Source organism: Sturnus vulgaris, chromosome 6 (assembly GCF_052056855.1).
Source record: "Sturnus vulgaris isolate bStuVul1 chromosome 6, bStuVul1.hap1, whole genome shotgun sequence".
In the NCBI taxonomy this organism is placed as follows: Eukaryota; Metazoa; Chordata; class Aves; order Passeriformes; family Sturnidae; genus Sturnus; species Sturnus vulgaris.
Window position 1 is genome coordinate 47,048,192 of NC_142248.1, and position 24,265 is coordinate 47,072,456.

Below are 24,265 nucleotides of genomic sequence, written 5' to 3' on the forward strand. Positions count from 1 at the left end.
ATTTCTGGGTGTAACAATTTCTGAGTGTAAAAATTTGAGTGTAAAAATTTCCGAGTGAAAAAATTTCTGAGTAAAAATTTCCGAGTGTCAAAAATTTCTGAGTGTAAGAATTTCTGAGTGTAAAAATTTCTGATTTAAAAATTTTTGAGTATAAAAAATTTCTGAGTGTAAAATTTCTGAGTGCAAAAAAATTCTGAATGTAAAAATTTCTGAGTATAAAAATTTCTGAGTGTAAAATTTCTCATTGTAACAATTTCTGGGTGTAACAATTTCCGAGTGTAAAAATTTCTGAGTAAAAATTTCTGAGTGTAAAAAATTTCTGAGTGTCAAAAATTTCTGAGCCTAAAAATTTCTGAGTGCAAAATTGAAGTGTAAAATTTCCGAGTGTAAAAATTTCTGAGTGTAAAAAATTTGAGTGTAAAATTTCTGAGTGCAAAATTTCTGAGTGTAAAAAATTTGAGTGTAAAATTTCTGAGTGCAAAAAAAAATCTGAACGTAAAAATTTCTGAGTATAAAAATTTCTGAGTGTAAAAATTTCTGAGTGTAACAATTTCCGAGTGTAAAAATTTCTGAGTAAAAATTTCTGAGTGTAAAAAATGTCTGAGTGTCAAAAATTTCTGAGCCTAAAAATTTCTGAGTGCAAAATTTAAGTGTAAAATTTCTGGGTGTAAAATTTCCGAGTGTAAAATTTCTGAGTGTAAAAATTTCTGAGTGTAAAACATTTGAGTGTAAAATTTCTGAGTACAAAATTTCTGAGTGCAAAAAATTTGAGTGTAAAATTTCTGAGTGCAAAAAAAATCTGAATGTAAAAATTTCTGAGTATAAAAATTTCTGAGTGTAAAAATTTCTGAGTGTAAAAATTTCTGAGTGTAACAATTTCTGGGTGTAAAATTTCTCATTGTAACAATTTCTGGGTGTAACAATTTCTGAGTGTAAAAATTTCTGAGTAAAAATTTCTGAGTGTAAAAAATGGCTGAGTGTCAAAAATTTCTGAGCCTAAAAATTTCTGAGTGCAAAATTTAAGTGTAAAATTTCTGGGTGTAAAATTTCCGAGTGTAAAATTTCTGAGTGTAAAAATTTCTGAGTGTAAAAAATTTGAGTGTAAAATTTCTGAGTGCAAAAAAAATCTGAATGTAAAAATTTCTGAGTATAAAAATTTCTGAGTGTAACAATTTCTGAGTGTAAAATTTCTCATTGTAACAATTTCTGGGTGTAACAATTTCCGAGTGTAAAATTTCTGAGCATAAGAATTTCTGAGTGTAAAAAATGTCTGAGTGTCAAAAATTTCTGAGCCTAAAAATTTCTGAGTGCAAAATTTAAGTGTAAAATTTCTGAGTGTAAAAATTTCTGAGTGTAAAAAATTTGAGTGTTAACTTTCTGAGTGTAAAATTTCTGGGTGTAAAATTTCCAAGTGTAAAATTTCTGAGTGTAACAAAATTCTGAGTGTAAAATTTCTGAGTGCAAAATTTCTAAGTATAAAAATTTCCGAGTGTCAAAAATTCCTGAGAGTAAGAATTTCTGAGTGCAAAAAGATTCTGAATGTAAAAATTTCTGAGTATAAACATTTCTGCGTGTAAAAATTTCTGAGTGTCAAAAATTTGAGTGTAAAATTTCTGAGTGTAAGAATTTCCGAGTGTAAAAATTTCTGAGTAAAAATTTCTGAGTGTAAAAAATGGCTGAGTGTCAAAAATTTCTGAGCCTAAAAATTTCTGAGTGCAAAATTTAAGTGTAAAATTTCTGGGTGTAAAATTTCCGAGTGTAAAATTTCTGAGTGTAAAAATTTCTGAGTGTAAAACATTCGAGTGTAAAATTTCTGAGTACAAAATTTCTGAGTGTAAAAAATTTGAGTGTAAAATTTCTGAGTGCAAAAAAAAATCTGAATGTAAAAATTTCTGAGTATAAAAATTTCTGAGTGTAAAAATTTCTGAGTGTAAAACATTTGAGTGTAAAATTTCTGAGTACAAAATTTCTGAGTGCAAAAAATTTGAGTGTAAAATTTCTGAGTGCAAAAAAATTCTGAATGTAAAAATTTTTGAGTATAAAAATTTTTGAGTGTAAAAATTTCTCATTGTAACAATTTCCGGGTGTAAAATTTCTCATTGTAACAATTTCCGGGTGTAACAATTTCCGAGTGTAAAATTTCTGAGCATAAGAATTTCTGAGTGTAAAAAATGTCTGAGTGTAAAAAATGTCTGAGTGTCAAAAATTTCTGAGCCTAAAAATTTCTGAGTGCAAAATTTAGGTGTAAAATTTCTGAGTGTAAAAATTTCTGAGTGTAAAAAATTTGAGTGTTAACTTTCTGAGTGTAAAAATTTCTGAGTAAAAATTTCTGAATGTAAAAAATGTCTGAGTGTCAAAAATTTCTGAGTGTAAGAATTTCCGAGTGTCAAAAATTTCTGAATGTAAAAATTTCTGAGCGTAAAAAATTTCTGAGTGTAAAAATTTCTCATTGTAACAATTTCCGAGTGTAAAAATTTCCGAGTGTCAAAAATTTCTGAGTGTAAAATTTCTGATTTAAAAATTTCTGAGTATAAAAAATTTCCGAGTGTAAAATTGCTGAGTGTAAAAATTTCTGAATATAAAATTTTTGCGTGTAAAAATTTCTGACTAAATCCCACGTGACGGGAATGGGATGAGTGAAATTCCTCACATCCAGAATTTTTTTTTTTTTTCTTCTTTACCAAAGGAATTTTGGAAAAACCAACCCCGGTGATGTTCCTTGGCATCGATGATCTCTGGAATTCTCAGCTTTTTGTCAGGACAACAAATCCCGAGCTCTTTTTCCTCTTAAAAAAAAAAAATAAAAAAAATAAAAATTATCCTAAATTTAACCCTTTCATGCCCAGCAGCTGGGTGGAAATTCCCAGTTCCCAGTGAAAATCATCCCCTGTGGAATGAAGAGCTGGCCCGTGTGAAATTTGATTTTTGATATTCCATAATTATCCTCAAATAATTATTGCACGGCAGAGGATTTTTTTTTTTCCTTCTTTCTATTCCCACTTGTGCACTTCAGGAAGGGAAATCCTCTTTATTTTTTTTTTGTTTTCTGAATAAAACAGGAATTCGATAAATAATTGATAGGTTGTTAACGAAGTGGCCAAATTTGTTTCGCCCTCAAAATGCAGGAATTGGGATGGAATGTCCAAGAGATTGCCAGGATATTTTTTATTTTAATTTATTGGGGAATTCTTTACAGGAGCAGCTCCATGAAATTCCACATCCCTGGCTCTCCATCACATCCATCACCAATTCCTTCTCCAGCTTCTCCAGGAAAATTGGTGGCTGCAAAAAAAAAAATAAAAAAAAAAAATCAGAAATTCCCTTGGTGCTGACAATGAGAGCTGCTCCTTCCTGCTCATCCCATTGGGGAAAAAAAAAAAAAATAATGGGAAAAGAAGGAAAAGGATGCTCCAAACTGAGCTCGTTTTCACCCAAACTGAACTGGAAAAAGGTTCCTCTTTTTGAGCCCAGCGTGCACAGATGAAAAAGAGACATTCAAAAAGAGAAGGAAAAGCCTGAGTCATGTGGAACGGGAATAGAAAAACATCTCGGCTGCAAAGAGATGAGAGAAAAAAAAAAAAAAAAAAAAAAGGAGCAATTAATGTCTGGAATTCACCTGCAAATCTCGTCGCCGCCGGCTGTTATTGTTCCAATGATTAGGCAGGTGTGTGAAGCGTCTCACAAGCTGGAGAGAAATGAAAAAGCGAATTTTGCAGCGAACTCGGCGCTTATTACACAATTACAATTACACGTGTGAGAGCCAGGGGATGCTCCTGCTGATTTCACCCCCCCCACCCAAATTTGAGCCCAAATTTCACTCGATTTTAGAGCCTTGGTGAGGAGCAGGAGGAATAATCGGATTTAAAGTGCAGGGAGGGTCACTGGCCGTGCTTGTCAGGGTGAGCGATGTCCCCGGTGCGTGTCCCTTGGCGGTGGGACAGACAAAGAGAGGAGCACAAGGCACAGGCAGTGAAATCATCACGGGGCACCGGAGGGGATGGGGGAGATGGGAAAGGGAATGGAGAATTCCTGAGGGAGCTGGGAAGGGAATGGAGAATTCCTGAGGGGGCTGGGAAGGGAATGGAGAATTCCTGAGGGAGCTGGGAAGGGAATGGAGAATTCCTGAGGGAGCTGGGAAGGGGCTCAGCCTGGAGAAAAGGAGGCTCAGGGGGGCCCTTGTGGCTCTGCACAACTCCCTGCCAGGAGGGGACAGCCGGGGGGATTTGGGATCTGCTCCCAGGGAACAGGGACAGGAGGAGAGGGAACGGCCTCAGGCTGGGCCAGGGCAGGCTCAGGGTGGATTTTGGGAAAATTCCTTCATGGAAGAGTTGTCCAGCCTGATAGAGTCCCAATCCCTGGTGGGGATTTTTGTTTCTGTTTCTGTTTTCCAATAATCCAACAGATTTCTGCTTTCCTGAGGTGCTCATGAATCTTAATTTGAATATATTTAATCTACAAAAATAAATAAATAAATAAATAAATAAATAAATAAATAAAAATTTGTTTCAGCTGCCAGAAATGGGTGGGAAAGGTTCAGGGAATCCCAGAATCCCAGAATGGTTTGGGTTGGGATGGAATTTAAACTCATCCCATTCCATGGCAGGGACACCTCCCACTGTCCCAATGTCCAACCTGGCCTTGGAAATTCCAGGGATCCAGGGGCAGCCACAGCAAATCTGGGAATTCCAGCCCAGCCAGGAATTCCCAATTCCCAACATCCCATCCCTCCCACTCTCTTTTAATTCAAACATTCCCATTTCCTATCACTCATGGAAAATTCCCTCTCCATCATTTTTAGAATTCCTGAAAACCTCAACATCCTCAGAGTCCCTTTCACCACCCACCACATCCTGTGTGGGGCTTGGATGATGGAACCCCAAAATTCCAGACTGGTTTGGCTTGGATGGGACCTTGGGACCCAGCTCATCCCAGCCCTGCCAGGGGAGGATGGAATTGTTCAGGATTTTGGCTCCTGACCACGGAGCTGCTGTTCCTCAGCAGGGTGTGGATGTTCCTGGTCCTGTTTTTGTGTGTTCTCCCCCAGCTCTGGCAGTAAAACTCAACCCTGTGGTGTCAAATAATCAAAATAATCTCGTGCCCTGCTGTGCCCAACATTCCCTGGCACGGGAACAGTGAATCCCTGGAGAGGATGGGAAAGAAATGGGTCACAATTAATTAACCAGTGACAAACGAGGCTGCTCCAGCCATGGGGTGGTCACAGTGATGGCAACGAAATTTGAATTTTCCATCCTGGAAATTTGAATTTTCCATCCTGGAAATTTGCATTTTCCATCCTGGAAATTTGAATTTTCCATCCCGGAAATTTGAATTTTCCACCCTGGAAATTTGAATTTACCATCCTGGAAATCATAAAAAAAAAAAAAAAAACAACACATGAAAATTGTGTTCCTTCCCAAAGATTTGCTGTTGGACAAACAAGGAGTGAACAAGGACAACTCCAGGATGGCTGACATTCCAAAAATAACGAGTGTCTCGTGCATTATCAGCAGGAAAATCAGGGAAAAAAAGGGAATTCTTGTGAGGGTAAAGGAGGTGATCAATGCCCAGCACTGCTGCTGCTGTTGCAGTGTGGAAATGAACCTTGGGAATTCTTTGGAATGACAAAATCCAAGACAGTTTATTTCCCTGAATTAAAGGAAATCCCATTGGAGCCTCTCCATCCTTCCTCATGAGTGGAGGGATGGCAAAAAAATTCCATGGATTTTGTGGAAAATCCGCTTTTCTGGTGAATTTGGAGAGCTCTGCCTGTGACCTGGAAACCCAATGAATCCCTGGCTGCATCTCTGCAAGGCAAAGATAAAATCCCAAAATTCCTGATTGCCATCCAAGAATTCCCAAAATTTCTGATTGCCATCCAAGAATTCCCAAAATTTCTGATTGCCCTCCAAGAATTCCCAAAATCACATCCAGCACTCAGGAATCCTCCCCTGCTCCTCTCCCTGCTCTTTTCCCCGTGGATCCCATTTGGCCACATTTTGCCAGCCCCGGTTGAGGAGGAGGAGAAATCTCCTGGATTTGGGAGCAAGGACAAAAACAGGGAATTGTTTTGGATTCCCGGTGAGGAATGGAGCCGTGAAATGCAGCCGGGGGGGGGGGGGTTTGCAGGCTCTGAATTTCCCTTTTTTTTTTTGGTAAATATTTTCCCACAAGTTCTGGAGATGCTGGAACCCGACCACAAATCCCAGTCCTGCTCCTGGGAACATCCTGGCACCAGCTGAATGTCACAATTCCCAGTTAAATTATTCCAGCAGGGAGCAAATCCATATTTAATGGCACAGAAAGTGATTTGGGACACGCAGAAAAATCGGCTTGGACCTGGTGAGTGATTTTAATTCCTCCTTTCTCCTCCCTGTCTAGAGAGATTCCTGGATTTGGGATCACAGCTGAACATCCTCCAGCAAATCTCAGCGGTAGCTGCAATATTTAAACTTTTAAGAACAAATACTTTAAAAAACAACCACCTCAGATGGAAATAATTTGGGCTCTTACCCCACAGAAATTTGTGCACCTGCTTAAATTCAGACTGGGGATTATTTTCCACAAATCCAAATGTTTTTTGTGGTTTTTTTTTTTTTTTATTATTATTTTTTTGGTGAGGTTTTCTCCTCGTTTTCCCCTCTGCAGCGCCAAAAGCTGAATTTCCAAGGAATGCTGTCAGTGGTGTGCTAACAACCCACTAACAACATCCCTCCTAAGGGCTGTTCCAGTTGATGATTCCAGCCTCAGGATCCAAAAACATCTGGCTGTGCTTGGAATGAACCACGGGAAGGCTGGAAACGGGGAGAGAAAAGCTCAGCCCTTTTTGTGTTCTCCATGTTCAACCTCCAGAGCAGCCAAAAGGGAACGGGACACTTTTCCCACCATTTCCATGTGAAGAATTCCAGCTTTTCCTCCCAAACCTGTCCTGGATGGGGCTTTACAGGTGAGGGAAACACTCGCCAGAGGTCAGAAAAGCTTTTGGAGCGTGGCCACGTTGGTTTTGTGGGATGCTTGGATGGAGGAACCAGAAAGGAAAATGGGGGGAAAATCCCTGGGTTGGGATGGGCACAGCCCAGATGTGGCCCAGATGTTGCTTGGAGGGCCAGCTGGGCATAGGTGTGGCAGGGAAAAATCGGGAAAAGGAGGGGCTGAAGGTGGAAAAAAAAGCCAAAAAGCAGCGGGAGGTTGAAGGCGATGAGCTGAAGGTCACGCTGGGAGTGCAACCTCTGGGGATGTCCCCAAATTCTGCTCGGAATTGGAAACCAGAGGACGGGGAGCAGCAGATGGACCCAGAGAAGCCACCGGGGGTCCCTTCAGCCAGGACACCGAGCTGCGAGGGGGATGGGATGCAGCCAGAGGCAGGGACAGAGTCTGGAATGGCACAGGACAGCGTCCCTTGAGGGGGACACAGGATTTGGGGGGGGGGGTCACCTCAGCGTCACCCCCAGCTGGCACCGAATTCAGCTCCTGCTGGAATTCCGGGGCTGGGTTGGATGCTCCGAGCCCTTTGGGGGTGGAAGCACGGCAGGGACACGTGCTGGATCATGTCATGGGAATGATGGAAAAGCTCAAAGCCCTGTCAGGAGAGCACTGGAAGAGTCCCAGCCTTGTTAGCAGGGTCCTGTGGGGTCACCAAAACCCTGACAGGGCAATTGTCCCTTCCAGAGCTCTGTGCCTGGCCTGGCCTGGAGCACAAATCCTCCACTGGTGCAGGCAGGGCAAGCGGAATTAATGCCCGAGGTGCCCATGGGTTTGGAATCCAAATTTCACCAATCCTTGGAGAAATCACGGAAAAAGGGAAGAGGACAGGGGCCGCCTTTTCCACCCAAATCCTTGGTTTGTTCTGAGGAATTGGAGAGAAGAGACTTTGGGGATCCCAAAACATCGGGACCCCAGGCAGGCTGGGAAGGTGCTGGGAGCCACCCAGGGGTCTCAAGTGTTTGAGATAAAAACCTGATAAAACCCAGCGGGATCGGACACGGAGAGCAGCTGCTTTGTCACCTCCCTGTGCCCCTCTGTCACCGCGGGGTGGTGGCCGGCCTTAGCCCCGTGCCCTGGGGCACAGCCCGGGCCAAGCACAGCGACTTCAGCCGCTGGGGGCTGGGGAAGCTGCGGGGTCGGAGAGGGAAGGGACGGAACGGGGGGACAGAGTGGGGACACCGGGGGACAGAGTGGGGACAGAGCCGCGAAGGGGAGCCCAGCACGGGCGGGACGGACCCTGCGGGCCCGGAGAGCAGCGCGGGATCAGGGCGCCCCTCACTGTCCGCAACAGAGCATCCCGGGACAGAATAACCCGGGACAGAGCATCCCGGGACAGAATAACCCGGGACAGAGCATCCCGGGACAGAATAACCCGGGACAGAGAATCCCGGGACAGAATAACCCGGGACAGAGCATCCCGGGACAGGATAACTCGGGACAGAGCATCCCGGGACAGGATAACACGGGACAGAGCATCCCGGGACAGAATAACCCAGGACAGAGAATCCCGGGATAGAGTAACCCAGGATAGAGCATCCCGGGACGGAGCATCCCTGGACAGAGTGGGAACGGGATAGAATAACACGGGACAGAGCAACCTGGGGCAGAGCAACCCGAGATAGAGCGGGAATGGGACAGAGCATCCCGGGACAGAGCATCCCGGGACAGAGCAACCCGGCGCAGAGCGGGACCGCGCCGCGCATCCCGGGATAAAAAGGAACCGCAGCAGCCACACGGCGCATCCCGGGACAGAGCGGGGTGCCCCGCGCAACCCGGCTCCGTGCGAGCCGCACCGCTCCGCGCATCCCGGGCCGGCGCGGCTGCCAGCGCTTCCCGCATCCCGGGAGAAAGCGGGGCCAGATTCCCTCATCCCGGCTCCGCAGATCCCGGGAGAGAGCGGGGCCAGATTCCCTCATCCCGGCTCCGCGGATCCCGGGAGAGAGCGGGGCCAGATTCCCCATCCCGGCTCCGCGGATCCCGGGAGAGAGCGGGGCCAGATTCCCCATCCCGGCTCCGAGCATCCCGGGAGAGAGCGGGGCCAGATTCCCCATCCCGGCTCCGAGCGGCTCCCAGCGCTCCGCGCATCCCGGAGCGGCGCGGTTCCCACGGCTCATCCGCGCCCTCGGCCATGCGCGCCCGGCGGCGGCGGCGGAGCCGCGGGGCCACGGGGGGCGGCGGCGGCGGCGGAGGAGGAGGAGGAGGAGGCGGAGGAAGGCGCGCAGCAGCAGCAGCAGCAGCAGCCACGCAGCTTTGACGTCGCCGGGCTGCGGCTGCCGGCCCCGCACGTATAGCACAACGTGACGGCCCCGCCGCCGCCACTCGCCGCCCGCTCCCCCGCGCTCGCCCAGCAGCGCACCCGCACCCAGCGCGGCCGCGGGAGCCCCGCGCCTCCCCCGCCATGGGCCCGGCCGCCGCCCCGCAGCCGCGCTGAGAGAAAGGGGAGCCGCTCCCGGAGCCGCCACAACCGGAGCCTCCCCGCGCCCGCCCCGCACCGCCCCCGCCTCGTCCCTCGCTCCGCTCCGCTCCGCGCCGCGCGGAGAGCCCCGCGCATCATGCGGGGGCCGCGGCGCCGCGCTGGCATCTGATGGCCGCGGGGCGCAGGCGGCTGCGGCGGCCCCGCGCGGCGCTCGGCGGCCCCGGGAGGCGGCGGCGGCGGCGGCCGGAGCCCTGAGGGGGCCGCGGCCCGGAGGGGGTGCGGGGGCTGCCGCTGCCGGGGGCTCGCTCTGAGCGGGGCTCGCTCCGCGCCCGCCCGCTGCGCAGCGGGAGGAGGAGGAGGAGGAGGAGGAGGAGGAGGCGGAGGCGGAAGGAGGAGGAGGAGGAGGAGGAGGACCAGGAGCGGCGCGGTGCCCGCCGCCTGCCCCCGCCGCCCTGCCTGCGCGGGCGTGCGCGGCTCGGCCGCAGCGGAGCGCGGGGCTCCGGCGGGCGCTGCGCTGCCCCCCCCCCGCCCCGCCGGGCTGGATATGTGGATGCTCACGTGAAGATGGATGTAGCGATCGGGCTGCTGGGGCTGCTGACGGTTCTGCTGGAGGGCAGCTCCGGCCAAGGGGTGTACGGTGAGTCCGGGGCGCCGCGTGACCTTGTCGCGACTGTCGCCGGGGCGGAAGGGCGGGGGGGTGGGGGGGTTGCGGGGGGAAGGGGGGGGGGGGATGGGGGGCGAGCGGCGTGGCCCCGCTGCTCGCCGCGGGAGCCGGCGGGGGCAGAGCGGAGGCAGCGCCGTTGCCATGAGACGCTGACATTTCACGGCGAAAAACCGGGCCGGGGGGCGGGGGGGGGGGGCGGGGGTGCGGACGAACGATTCGGGGAGTCGGGAAGGGGGCGCTGGGGGAGCCGCAGCCGGTCCCGGGCCGCGCTGGCCGCCGCGGCGGAGCGGGCGGGCGCCGCCTCCGTGGGGCTCCTCCGCACCCGCGGAGAGCGCCCGCGATCGCCGCACTTGTCACCGCGGCCGCGGAGCCAGGGGCGGGGGCGAAGGCGCCGAAACTTCCCGGAGCTCCGCCGGGGGCGCGCAGACCCCGCGGGCGGGCGGCTCCGCTGCCCCGGCCCCGCTGCCCCCCGCCCGTGACTTGCACATCGCCGGCGGCATCGCCCGCTCCGCTCCCGCTCCGCGCCGGGGCCGCGCTCTTGTTGCTTCTTGCCCCTCGCCCCCGCGCCCTCCGGGTGGCCCCGGTTCGTCCGTGGCCGGAGCCGAGCGCGGGGAGAACCGGGCACTCCGCCGGAGCTGCCCCGTGCCCCGGTCCCGGCGCTGATCCCTTGGTGCCGGTGAGGCTCCGGTTCTGCCGATGCCCCGGCCGCGGTGTGGCCGGTCCCGGTGATGCCCGGGCCGTGGTAATGCTTCGGTGCCAGGGATGCCCCGGTTTCGGTGATGTCCCAGCCTCAGCGATGCTCCGGTTGTGTCGATGCCCCGGTTGTGGCGATGTCCCTGTTCTGGCGATGTCCCGGTTCTGGCGATGCCCTGTTCCCCGTGATTCCCCGGCCGTGGCCATGCCCCGTTCCCGGTGATGCCCCGTTCCCGGTGATGTCCCATTCCCGGTGCTGCCCCATCCCCGTTGATGCCCCATTGCCGGTGCTGCCCAGGTTGCGTTGATGCCCTGGCTGTGGCGATGCCCCGTTCCCGGTGCTGCCCCATTCCCGATGATGCCCCGTTCCCATTGATGGATGCCCCATTCCCGGTGCTGCTGCCCCGTTCCCGGTGCTGCCCCATTCCCGGTGCTGCTGCCCCGTTCCCGGTGCTGCCCGGTTCCCGTTCCCGGCCGGGGGGGTTATGTAAGCGGCGCGGCGGGGCTCGGCGGCGGTGCGGTGCTGCCGGCAGCTCTGGCACTCGGGGCTGAGGAAGGAGATTCACCAATCTCCCAGCAAATGCTTCGTGTGACATTCGCTCCTCCGAGCCCGCCCGCTCCCACACTTCCATATTCGCATCCCACCGGGAACGGAGCCTCACTTAGAGACGCACCCTCTTTTTTTTTAATTTTTTTTTTTTTTTTCTCCTGAATTCTGCAAAATTTGGCGGCGATCGCGAATGTGTGAGGGGCTCAGCTCGCGGTGGATGCATGGCTGGTGCGGATCTCGGCACTGGCAGCGCTCCCTGCCTCCCCCGGCACACAGGCACATATTGTTGGATGCTCTGGAATAGCAGCGGCTGCCGTGAATAGGAGAGGGCTTGTTCAGGAAGAGCGTGGTGGGGGCTGGAGGGAGGAGATGCGGGCTCAGCTCCGGGCGATGGCACACGAGGCTTTGGAGTAAGACTTTGGTGCTGCTGCTGCTGTTTTCTGCTGCTGACTGATTTAGGTTAAGGCCGGGCAGGGAAGGGCTGCTGAGAGCGGGGGCAGCGCTGTGAACTCAGCCGTGTGTGGCTGCTCCGTGTTCCAGAGCAGCTCCCCGGCAATTTGGGTCTCTTCATTGACTGCTGAGGAATGTGGACATAAAAAAAAAATAAAAAAATAATTCCAAGCCCGGGGTGTGCCCGCAGCCCCCGAGGAGCCTGCTAGGAGCGGCAGGGCCATTTTGGGAAAGGAGGATTGCAAATCTGGAGCCTGTAGATTATCCAAAGTGAGCACCAGCCTGGGAGAGGGAACCTGCTTGGATTTTGTGGCTTTGGAAAAATCGGTTTGTGGGATTTGAACAAGTTTTGTTCTCTTTTTTTTTTTTTTTGCTTTTATTGAAGATTTTCAGAGCCTCGCAGCTTTGCTTCCGAGCGTGGTGCTGCCGGGGAGGTGTCCTGCCATGTTAACACTTGTTCCTTGTTTCTGTGCTCCTCTGGGAGCGGGCACGGCTCCAGAGCATCTCCGTCAGGAAGGTGGCGAGGGGAAGGAGCAGCCTGGAAATCCATCCCTGCTCCCTGTTGATATTCCCAGCCCTGCAGGTGGCTCAGCCCCATCCCTCAAGCTCTGGCTGCTGCTTCTCCCAGCTCCTCCCTGGCTCATCCCACCTGTCCTTGGCACGGCTCTCCCAGGCTGATTTCCAGCCCTGGATGCTCCGGAGGTTCTGGTGGGGGTTGGTGTTGGCACCGAGCCTGGCACGGCGCCGCCTGTGCCCACCCAGGGAGCTTGGAATGGAAAATAAATCCCTCATTTGCTGATTCCGAGTCCATCCCGAACTCCGGGTTAATGTGCCGTGCTGGCTGGACGTGCAGCACCTCCGTAACTCCCCTCGGCTCCGTCAGGATGCTAAAGCTGGGCTGGAAAACCGGGATCCGAAAGTAAAACCGGGATCCGAAAAAAATCCGGGATCCAAAAGAAAAACCGGGATCCGAAAGAAAAACCGAGATCCGAAAGAAAAACTGGGATCCGAAAAAAAAAACCCGGGATCCGAAAAAAACCCCAGCATGGAACTGGGAGAACTGGGAGCAGGGCAGGCCCAGTTTCCTCAGAGCTGCTGAAATCTTTGGGAATTTGTACAATTCCCTGTTTTCCTGGCCAAAGGATTGAGAACAACTCAGGATCTGTACGGCTGCACTTTTGCTCCCCTTTCAATGACGCATGACTGGCGCTGTTAATAAAGCAGAAAATGTGGGGATTCAGGACATGATGGCTCTCCTTTCACCCAACTTCCAATTCCCAGAGGGAAAACCGGCTCGGTGAGGAGGCCAACGTGGGCACGGAGAGTTTTTAACAGCTCAGAGGCTGCTCAGCAAAAAAAAAAAAAAAAAAAAGGGAATTTTGGGAGAATGGAGAAAGGATTTTGGGATTTGTTTCTGAGCTGCCTCGGCTGGGGGCTCAGCAGGGACTTGGGGTCCCATTTTATGCCCTGTGGAATGAGGAAGAGCTCAGAGAATTCCTGGATGGGAGCTTGGAGAGCCTTGGAGCACTTCCAGCACCTCTGAGGTGGGGGCTGGAAAAATCCCGGGAATGTGGGGACCTGGCTGGAGTGAGGGTGACAATCCTGGCAGTGCTGGCTCCACTTCCTGACCCAGGGAAGTTGATCCCAAATGGTCACAGGGATCTGGGAGCAGCTGTGGGATCCAGTGGGTGGCACAGGTCACACAGGGGGTGCAGCCCCCTCTGCGATCCTGGGGTTTATATTCCCTCCTCGCCGAGATTTTCGGGATTTTTTTCCACGATTTCAGCTGGAATGAAGCAGAGCAGACCCCCGGGAACAGAGGAAGGTGACAGTGACCCCTCCGTGCCACCCCCACGGAAATCCTGCAGGGAGCAGGGCCCAGCACCCCCTCTGCATCCCTGGAAAACCTCGGCACGGCTCGGAATTCCTCCTGGAATCACAGAGTGTTCACCATTCTCAGGAGCATCAGAAAAAAGCAGGCACCAAAGCAGGGCATGCAAAATTTTGGGAAAAGCACTCACAGACATTGGGAACAATGAGATTTCCAGGTGTTTCCCATTGCTGCTTTAAAATTCCTGGAATGGAAGATATTGAAGGTGTTAAATTCCAGGGGAATTGTCCTGGTTGATTCCTGCACCAACAGCCTCAACCCTCACTGCAGCTGCAGGTTTTTGGAATTGGGCATCCCAAAGCCTGGAGCTGCCCCTTTTTCCTGGCATTCAGCTGGATTGGGGCTGCTGGAGCTCCTGGAGAGGTTGGAGCAGGGGTAGACGGTGTTGGAAAAAATCTGGGAAATATCCGGGAAAGATTTCGGAAAGATCCGGGAAAGATCTGGGAAAGGTTTGGGAAATGTTTGGGGAAGATCCGGGAAAGATCTGGGAATGATCCAGAAAAGATTTGGGAATGATTTGGGAAAGGTTTGGGAAAGATTTAGGAAATGTTTGGGAAAGATCTGGGAAAGATCCAGGAAATATTTGGGAAAGATTTGGAAAATATTTAGGAAAGATCTGGGGAAGATTTGGGAAAGATCTGGGAAATATTTAGGAAAGATTTGGGAAAGATCTGGGAAATGTTTGGGAAAGATTTGGGAAATATTTAGGATATGTTTGGGAAAGATCTGGGAAAGATTTGGAAAATATTTAGGAAAGATCCGGGAAAGATTTGGGAAAGATCTGGGGAAGATTTGGGAAATATTTGGGAAATATCTGGGAAAGATCTGGGAAAGATTTAGGAGATATTTAGGAAAAGTTTGGGAAATGTTTGGGAAATATTTAGGGAAGATCTGGCGGCCCTGCTCTCTCTTTGTGATGCTGGAATCATTCCCTGGCTCTCAGATCCCGGTGGGATTCAGGAGCTGGCAGTCACCTCCAGCCATTCCCAACATTTTCATGGATCGAGAGAGTGCTTTGGGAGGATGAGAAAATAAAATTCCAGGAAGGCTGGGAATTGTTGGGAAAGCTTTGGATCAGAGGTCCCAGATGGAGGATGGATATTCCCATGGATTGTGCTTCCATGGATTGTATTTCCATGGAGAATATTATTTCCATGGATTGTATTTCCATGGAGGATATTCCCATGGATTTTACTTCCATACAGGATATTTCCAGGTGGGATATTTCCAGGTGGGATATTTCCATGGATTGTGATTCCATGGAGGATATTCCCATGGAGGATGGATATTTCCATGGATTGTATTTCCATGGATTGTGATCCCATGGAGGACATTCCCATGGAGGATGGATATTTCCATTGGGGATATTTCCATAGATTTTACTTCCATACAGGATATTTCCAGGTGGGATATTTCCATGGATTTTATTCCCATGGAGTGTATTCCCATGGAGGATATTTCCATGGATTGCACTTCTTGGAGAATATTTCCATGGATTGTATTTCTATAGAGGAAATTTCCAGGTGGGATATTTCCATGCATTCTACTTCCATGGAGGATATTCACATGGAGAATATTTCCTTGGAGAATATTTCCATGGATTCTGATTTCATTGATGATATTTCCAAGGATATTTCCATGGAGGATATTCCCATGGATTTTACTTCCATGGAGGATATTCCCATGGATTCTATTTCCATGAAGGATATTTATTATTTCCATGGAGGATATTTATTATTTCCATGGATTCTATTTCCATGGAGGATATTTATTATTTCCATGGAGGATATTTATTATTCCCATTCCCATTCTGGGTGAATTCCAGCCTTGTCCTGGGTGCTTTAACCCCACACAATTCCCAACTTTGTCCCAAGGAATTTCCTTGGGAACAGGGCAGGAATTCAGCTGAGCTCATCCTGCTCCAGGAATTCTGCAGGAACCAGAGGATCCTTGGGAATTTGAACTCTTCCCTAAACCCTGGGCAAACATCTCCTCCTCCTCCTCTTCCTCCCTGGGATTTGTGGGATGAGCTGCAGCTCCTGAGGAGTGGGGGAGAATCCATGGAAATCCATGGATTGGGATGGACCCTGCTGCCATGGATTGGGGGAGGAATTGGGAATTCCAGAATTCCAGCAGGGAGGGAAGGGGGAAGGCCTTGGGTTGTGGCCCAGGTGATGATTTGGGGATCAGGATGTAAAAAAAGTTGAAGTTTCAATCTGATTGAAACTCGGGGAATGTGTGGGATTTAAGCTGAGCCTAAATTTCCCTGAGGTTTGGATGTCCAAGGATTCTCCTGGAATGTCGGGAGCTACATCCCACCAGGATCCTTCCTTGGGTTCCATGGGAGGCAAATTTGAAAGAAATCTGGCAAGGAAAAATCTTAAAACACCAAAAAAAATTAAAATTCCAGGGGATCGGAAGAACAAAATCCGGTTTAATCCAGAGCAGTCTGAGGAAGAGGAAGGAAATGGGAATTATTAAATGGAAAATGGGAATTATTCAGTTCTGTCTTAACCATCCTTAAAAAAATGATTTGGGATCTTCTTGGGGTGACCTGATGATTTTTAATTATATATAAATATAAATATATGTATGAATATTCTTGTAGAGAATGCATTAAATCCACTTCCTCCTCCTTAAATTCCCTTTGGGATGGGATAATCCCACTCTCCCTAACCTGGATGTGCTCAGGGACAAAATTGGTTTATTTCCCATAATTTTTTATAGCTGGGAAATAATTTATTTTTTTGGGGGGGAAGCCTGGTCACATGCTGGATGTTTGGGATGAAACACAAAGGATTAAAAATCAGTTCTTCCATATTCCTCAAAAAATTTGGGGATTTCAGCCAGTGAAGGGATGATTGATCCTTGTCAGTCTAGATCTGGATTATATGGATTATTATATGGATTATATATGGGAATATTCTTGTAGGAAATGGGGTTTCCTGCATTAAATCCATTTCCTCCAGTGAAAAATTCCCTTTGGGATGAGATAATCCCACTCTCCCTAACCTGGATGTGCTCAGGGACAAAATTTATTTCCCATAATTTTTTATAGCTGGGAAATAAATTTTTTTGTTGTTTTTTTTTTTTGTTTTGGAGAAAAGGGATTTTGGGAGCTGGATATTTGGGATGCTGCTGCTCCATCACCCTTCCCTGGAACTCTGAATCCTGACAAATCCCATCCCATCCTTGATCTTTTTTTTTTTTTTTCTTTTTCCCCATTCCGAGCCCTGTCTGGATCCAGAGGAATCATTCCCTGCCTTTTCCAGAAATAATCTCCTCTCCAAAAATAGCTGGGAATGGAGGGTGGCTCCTCTCAGACAGATTTGGAATCTGGGCTCTCACGGAATAATGATTTTTAAATTTTTTTTTTCCCAAGATTTGGGATCATCCTGTCCATGAAATTCCTTTTTCCATGGAATATTCAAGGACCAAGCCTTGAAATTCCTCCCAAGCTCAGGTTTTTGGTTTTTTTTTTTTGGATATCAGGGAAATTCTTCTCTCAGAGGATTTAGGGCTTGGAATAGGGAACGGTGACATTCCCAAAGCTGCCAGAATTCCAAGAATGTGCAGATTTTCCTGGGAATTTCTGGCATCAGGGAAGTGCTGAGGATCCTTAGGAGGGATTTTTTCCCAAGGATTTTCAACTGGGAATCCTTTGGAAGTGATTGGGAATGTGCCTGGTGGGAATTGGGATTGGGTTTTCATTCCAATTCAACATTTTCCAAGGAAAATTATTTTCACTCTTTACAATAATCCTTGATTAAAAGGGAAGCTGGAGACCTGAAAAATTCCTGGATTTCTCTAGAATTCCCAAAAAAAAAAAAAAAAAAAAAAAAAAAAAAAAAAGGATTTTTGGCATCTCAGCTGTGTCATCCATGGTTTTTTTTTTTGGTTTTTTGTTTTTTTGTTTTTTTTTGTGTTGGGAAAATGGGAATGAGGAGCAGGAGAAGGAGGGAATGGGATGGGGGTTGTTCCTTCCCATATTCCCATATTCCCATCCCAGTTATTCCATCAGAATCTCCCAATTTCCCCTGAGCTAAAATCTGGGAGATTTTTCACCTCTGGAATATGAGGTGGGAATTAAAGGAATATTCCCAGGGGAGATCCAGGAATTGGAATTTCCCACAGGATTCGAGGCTCTTTTCCCTGAAATTGGATTCCCTTCCCTTTTTTCCAGATTTTTTTTTTTTTTTGCATTATTTTGATGGAATATGAAGCAATCCAGAAATTTGGGAATTGTTCTATTACCAGGCTCAAATCCATACAGGAATGCTGCCACAGGAGTTTTTGGGATAAGTTTTTAGCTGGAATTATCCCAATTTGGTGCAGCTGGAACATCTCATTATCCAACCAGAGCTGCTCCAATTCCCTTTTTTTTTTTTTTTTTTTTTTTTTATTTTTAAACTTCTTCCACCTGGAATTAATCCTGACCATTACTTAAAGCTGGGAGCTTGGTTTAATTCCTCAAAAAAAACAGAAATAAAATCCTTGGAAGGAGCTGGTGGAGCTCTGTGCTGCTGTTTTCCTGCTTTTCCCAATGTAAGTTTTTATTTATCTTTTTTTAATTAAAATTATTCATTTGTTTGAGAGGGGAGGAAAAAGTGGGTGAGAAATCCAGCGTTTTCCTGGATATGAAATTCCAATTAAAATACGGATATTTAGGATTACTGAGGTTGAACCTAAAGGGAAAGATGTGAAATTTGGGATAAATTGTAATTTCCAAGAGTTATCCCAGGTGATCAGAGAACTTGGAAAATCCAGTGTTTTCTTATTAATAGAAATTAATTCCAATAAAATTAAAACATGGATAGGGAGGGGATTTCTTTGTTCTGCTCCAGTTTTTGGGGTTTTTTTTGGAGCAGCTTTTGTGGGGCTGGTTCTGCTCCCAGAGCTGCCTCTGGAGTTGTTCTCCAGCGTGGATTGATGGAATTTCAGGGAATAAAGGAGAAAAAAGAGATTTTTTAAAGAATTTGGAGTCTCTGGGATGAGGCTGATTTAGGATTGAAACTTAAAGGGAAAAATGTGGAGTTTAGGATAAATTGTGATTTCCAAGAGTTATCCCAAGTGATCAGAGAGATTTGGAAAAATGGGGATGTGCTGGGAATTATTCAGCTTTGGGAATTGGGTGTTTTTATTTCCCTGCATGAATTGTGGGTTATAAAACAGGGAGAGAAGTTTTAAAAATGAGGAATTTCACTTAAAAACTGTCACGACATGGAAGTGTTCTCCTGATATCCAAAAATAAGGAATTCATGGAATTAGCCTTTGGAATTTTTTTTTTTTTTTTTTTTTTTTAAGGAATAAAGGAAATTCTTGGGCTCTATCAAACCTGAATTTGTTGGATTGTGGCACCAATTAATTAATTATTGGTTAATTAATGTCACTTGGCTGCTGGAGCTGGAACTCCTGAGCAGGGCCTGGATTTGGATTTGATCTTTATGGGATTTTTGACCAGAGATTCCTGATCCCAAATGGTGTCTATTAAAAATATTTTTTTGCATTGGGACACCAATTAATTAATTATTGGTTAATTAATGTCACTAGGCTGCTGGAGCTGGAATTCTTGGGATTTTCCTGAGCAGGGTCTGAATTTGGATTTGGGATTTTTGACCAGAGATTCCTGATCCCAGCCTGACTTTATCAAATCTGAATTTGTTAGATCGTGGCACCAATTAATTAATTATCAATTAATTAATGTGACTTGGTTGCTGGAGTGGGAATTCTTGGGATTTTCCTGAGCAGGACCAGGATTTCGATTTGAATCCATGGATTTATTTATCCATGGATTTATTTTTCCATGGATTTTTCCAGGAATTTCTGGGCCAGTGTGAACATCCAGGCTCTTTTCCAAGAGCAGCAGCAGATCCCAGAGATCTGAGCTCAGCCAGGCTGGAGAGATTTTAAAAAATAAAAGATGAGAGAAAAAAAAATCCCCCATGGAATGGTTTGGGTTGGAAAAAATCCTTAAATTCCATTCGGGAAGCTTTTCCCTATCCCAGGTTACTCCAAGCTCCATGAGCACTAATTGGCTCTCGTTAGTTTAATTAATTAAATGATTTTTGCCTTATAGCAAAGCTTAGCTTTACCTCAGGCACCAAAACCCCCGGAATTTTCCTGCTGGGATCCCAATCCTGAGAAAAAGAATTTTTTTTTTTTTTTTTGCCTACAGCCACTCTATGCTCAAAAAAAAAAAAAAAAAATCTCTCAGAATTCAGTTTTTTTAGAAGTGCAATGTCAATACCCTGAAACCAAATTTTTTCTGGAAAAATCCAATGGGATTTTTTTTTTCCTTTAGGTTTTCCCACCTCCCCCATGTGGAGAAATCCAATGGGATTTTTTTCCTTTGGGTTTTCCCTCCTCCCCTAAGAGCCTTTTGCTGAGGGAAGGGAGCTCCTGGATATTTTTTCAGGGATTGTGAGAATTTGTAGGAATGAAGGCAGGCATTAAATGAGGGTGTTTAAGGAATAATTGGGATCTTTCCTTTATGTTTGCTGGGAAAGTTCTGGAATTCTTCATTTTCCAGCTGATATTTGGGAGAAATGGAGATTCCATGTGCTCTGCCTGAGCTGTTTGTGGGGATTTGGGGATGGGAAAACTGGGACAGGATGGGATAAAATTCTGAGCCCTGGATGAACAATGAACCTTTTCCTTTTCCACACTCTGCAGTTGGATATTGGGTCAGGAAAAATCTGGTTTTAATAGGAAAATCCATGTGTGGATAAAGGCTGGAGTGCCAGGACCCAGGGAATGGCTCCCAGTGCCAGAGGGCAGGGATGGATGGGATGTTGGGAATTGGGAATTCCTGGCTGGGCTGGAATTCCCAGATTTGTTGTGGCTTCCCCTGGATCTCTGGAATGTCCCAGGCCAGGTTTGAAGGGATTGGAGCAGCCTGGGACAGTGACAGGAATTCTGGTTTGGGATGGGATCAGCATTTCCAGGTTTGTTGGATGTCCTGATCCAAAGGAATCCAAATGGAATTTTGGAGTTTTCTCAGCCTGGAAAGTCCTCACTGGGCTCTCACTGGGAAAATATTGGAGGTTTGAGGATGATTTGAGCTGTGCTGATGGATTGGGAATGGTTGGGAATTCCCTCTGCTCCAGGTCCTTGTGTTGATCTTTTTTTTTTTTTATGGAAAAGGATATCAGGATCCTTTGAGAAAAGTGGGAACGAGGTGGTGTTGGATTGGGAATGTGGGAAAGTCTGAGAGCACTTTGGGATTCATTTCAGCTGGAATGGGAAGAGGAGTTGGGAGATGGAGATTTGTGGATTTGGGAATGGGAATCATTGCCTGGAGAGGGACTGGGGACAAGGGATGGAGGGACAGGACACAGGGAATGGCTTGGAGATGGAAAGGGGGAGATTTGGGTGGGATGTTGGGAATTGGGAATTCCTGGCTGGGCTGGAATTCCCAGATTTGCTGTGGCTGCCCCTGGATCCCTGGAAATGTCCAAGGCCAGGCTGGACATTGGGCTTGGAGCAGCCTGGAATTGCTGGGGCTGGACTGGGATGTTGTGAATTTTCCTGCAGGAATTTGGTTGCTGCTCCCAAACTTTGTAAAACACCTCCAACATTCCCATAGGATGCAATCCCTGGAATTGCTCAGATCCTGTTGTTAAAAAGTTTCTATTTGGAGTTAATTTGTGATCAGCTCTTGCAAGTTTGTATCCAGCTGGGATTTGGGATCAGGGAACAGGGACAGGAGGAGAGGGAACGGCCTCAGGCTGGGCCAGGGCAGGCTCAGGGTGGAGAGCAGCAGGAATTTCCCCATGGAAAGGGTGGGCAGGGATTGGAAGTGCCCAGGGAGGTTTGGATTCCCCATCCCTGGAGGTGTCCCAGCAATTCCTGGGGGTGGCACTCAGAGCTCTGGGATGGGCACAGGGTGGGAATTGGGCACAGGTTGGATTTGGTGACCTTGGAGCTCTTTTCCATCCTCAGGGATTCCATGAGGTTCACATTGGATATTTGGGAAAATTCCTTCCCTAAATTTGTTGTCCAGGCCTGGCACAGGTGCAGGGTGGAGTCCCCATGCCTGGAGGGATTGAAATCCCTGTGGATGTGGCACTTGGGGACATTGGGCAGGGGTGGCCTTGGCAGTGCTGGCAATGGTTGGGTTTTATCTTAGGGGGCTTTTCCTCCTTTAATGATTCCAAGTGGGAAGAAAATCCCGTGTGGGATCGAGATCCCCTCAGGGTTGGTTTCTCTCCATGAAGGTTTGGAGTTTCCAGCTGTTCCCTCAGAGCAGGAATTACATTTTCCCTCATCCAAAAATTCCTCCTTTAATTAACTCCTCCTTGTGAGGTTGTTATTCCACATCCAAATCTTCCTAAAATTCCCTTAAAATCCCTGGCAAACTGCACAAAACTCAGGATTTTCATGGATCAGCTGGAATCAAGGATTTTTTTTTATGCATGGACCTGGATTTTCTGGATGCTCCAGAGGGGGCTGATCTTGGCTGTTCACATCCAGGGAAACTCAGGATTCCTGCAGTGTTAAAACCCCCCCAATTGTGGGAAGAGAAGGGAGAGTCCCTGATTTAAAAGCAGGATGAGATGGGAATATTTATATATATTTCTATTATTTATATTTATTTTTATATATTATTTATAGTCTGTTATAATATATTAATATATTCTATTATATATAATATTTACATTAATTGTTTTATGTTTATATTATATTTATATTATTTATATATAAATACAAGAGAAATAATATAAATATATAGTTTATATTATGTTTATATATATTTAGATTATATTTGTATTATTGCTATTCATTTTATTTTTATATATTTATATTATTTCTATTAATTATATTTATGTATATTTATATTATATATATTTTTTAATATCTTGGGAATGGGAGGAATGGGGAATTCCATGGAATAAAGACCTTTATATCCACCAAAAATCTTTATTCATATTTTTTACTATTTATAAAACATAAATAGACTTTATCCATTAAAAAGACACCATTCCCATATCCAAGGGTGCCAGACCAAAATTAACAGGAGAAGGTTTATCCAACTTTTCTCTTTTTTTTTTTTTTTGGATCTGGCCACGAGGGCTGCGTTCAGCTCTGGTTTTATTTTTATTTTATTTGATTTAATTTATCCTGAATAATTCATTCCTGTGGAAACAGCTCTTGGATAAAACCACATCTAAAAAAGAAAAAAAAAAAAAAAAAGGGGGGGGGAAACTGGGAGAACTGGAAGGTTTCCCCTCTTAGCCTGTTTTTGTCATCTCAATATTTTCATTTGGGGTTTTGCATATTTGACGAAGTGATTAAAGCCAAGCGTGACAAGATAAATATTTTGGGTTGAGATTTCAACAAAACCCAGCAGTAAAAAAAAAACAAAATAATTTTACTTCAGCTTGGCTTAAATCATTTTTTTCCCTTCTCATTTTGGCAGGTGGACAATAATAAAAAAAAAAAAAAATAAATCAGTGTTTGCCCAGAACTGGGTCAAAAAGAGATTAAATTAAATTATTTCTGGGCCAGGCAGTGGCAGCAGGGAGAGCTGAGCACCCTCCCCCTGCAGAACTGCAACTGTGGAATTCCTTGGGGGTGGATTTGGGATTGGGGGTGTGGCAGAGGGGGATTTGTGGGAATTTACTGGGAAATTTCTTCCGGGAAAAGTGGGAATTGCCCGGGGAGGTTTGGATTCCCCATCCCTGGAGGTGTCCCAGCAATTCCTGGGGGTGGCACTCAGAGCTCTGGGATGGGGATCAGGCACAGTCTGGACTCTGATCCTGGAGCTCTTTTCCATCCTCAGGGATTCCATGAGGTTCACATTGGATATTTGGGAAAATTCCTTCCCTAAATTTGTTGTCCAGGCGTGGCACAGGTGCAGGGTGGAGTCCCCATGCCTGGAGGGATTGAAATCCCTGTGGATGTGGCACTTGGGGACATTGGGCAGGGGTGGCCTTGGCAGCTCATGTTGGATTTCCTGACCTTGGAGGACTTTTCCAACCTCGGGAGTTTTGGGATCAAAGATTATTTAATTAGAAATAATTAAAATGTAAAGGCTGGGTGGGATCTCAGAGCTGCTGGCAGTCAGAGGGAGCCGTGGTGCTGCTTCCTCTGTTTTGGGTCCCAAATCTCATCCCATAAAATCGTGGAATGGTTGGGATTGGGAAGAGGCTTGGAAAGATCATCCAGGGACAAGCAGGGACACCTCCCTCTATTCCAGGTGCTCTCCAAGGTGGCCTTGGACATTCCAGGGACTCTGGGAATTCCAGCCCAGCCAGGAATTCCCAATTCCCAACATCCCACCCCAATCTCCCCTTTTCCAGCTAAAAGCCATTCCCTGGGTCCTGTCCCTCCATCCCTTGTCCCCAGTCCCTCTCCAGCTCTCCTGGAGCCCCTTTAGGTGCCCTCAGCTCTCCCTGGATCCTTCTCCTCTCCAGGGGAACATTCCCAGCTCTCCCAGCCTGGATCCCTCCAGCAGCTCCATGGTGAGGGGGCAGAATTCCCCTTTTCCCTGTTCCCACACTGTGGGATCATCCCAAGGAATGGAGGTTTGGGATTTCAGGCACTTCCAGCTCATCCCTGAGCCATTTTCCAGCTCATCCCAATTTTATGGATTCCAATTTTTCCAACTCATCCCTGAGC

At 47.2% G+C, this 24,265-nt stretch overlaps 1 protein-coding gene and 1 long non-coding RNA gene across 5 annotated transcripts in view; one reads left to right on the forward strand and one right to left on the reverse strand.

Annotated features, from left to right (window-relative positions):
- Window positions 1-10,090, reverse strand: part of LOC148223479 (uncharacterized) — a 31,907-nt gene extending 21,817 nt beyond the window's left edge. Inside the window, exons 1-3 of one of the 4 annotated variants that reach the window (XR_015804299.1) lie at window positions 9,956-10,085; window positions 3,617-3,685; window positions 2,706-2,786 (exon numbers count right to left, since the gene is read on the reverse strand). This is a non-coding gene — a long non-coding RNA (uncharacterized LOC148223479). Of the gene's footprint in view, window positions 1-2,705; window positions 2,787-3,194; window positions 3,283-3,616; window positions 8,043-9,955 lie in introns of those variants that run through there. The other 3 variants (XR_015804296.1, XR_015804297.1, XR_015804298.1) reach the window with 3 other exon arrangements.
- The window catches only part of MDGA2 (MAM domain containing glycosylphosphatidylinositol anchor 2), a 191,026-nt gene continuing 176,660 nt past the window's right edge, over window positions 9,900-24,265 (forward strand). The window contains exon 1 of the mRNA XM_088166465.1: window positions 9,900-10,034. Coding sequence (XP_088022591.1) covers window positions 9,962-10,034 — 73 coding nt within the window. The 5' untranslated portion in view covers window positions 9,900-9,961. The remainder of the gene's footprint in view (window positions 10,035-24,265) is intronic.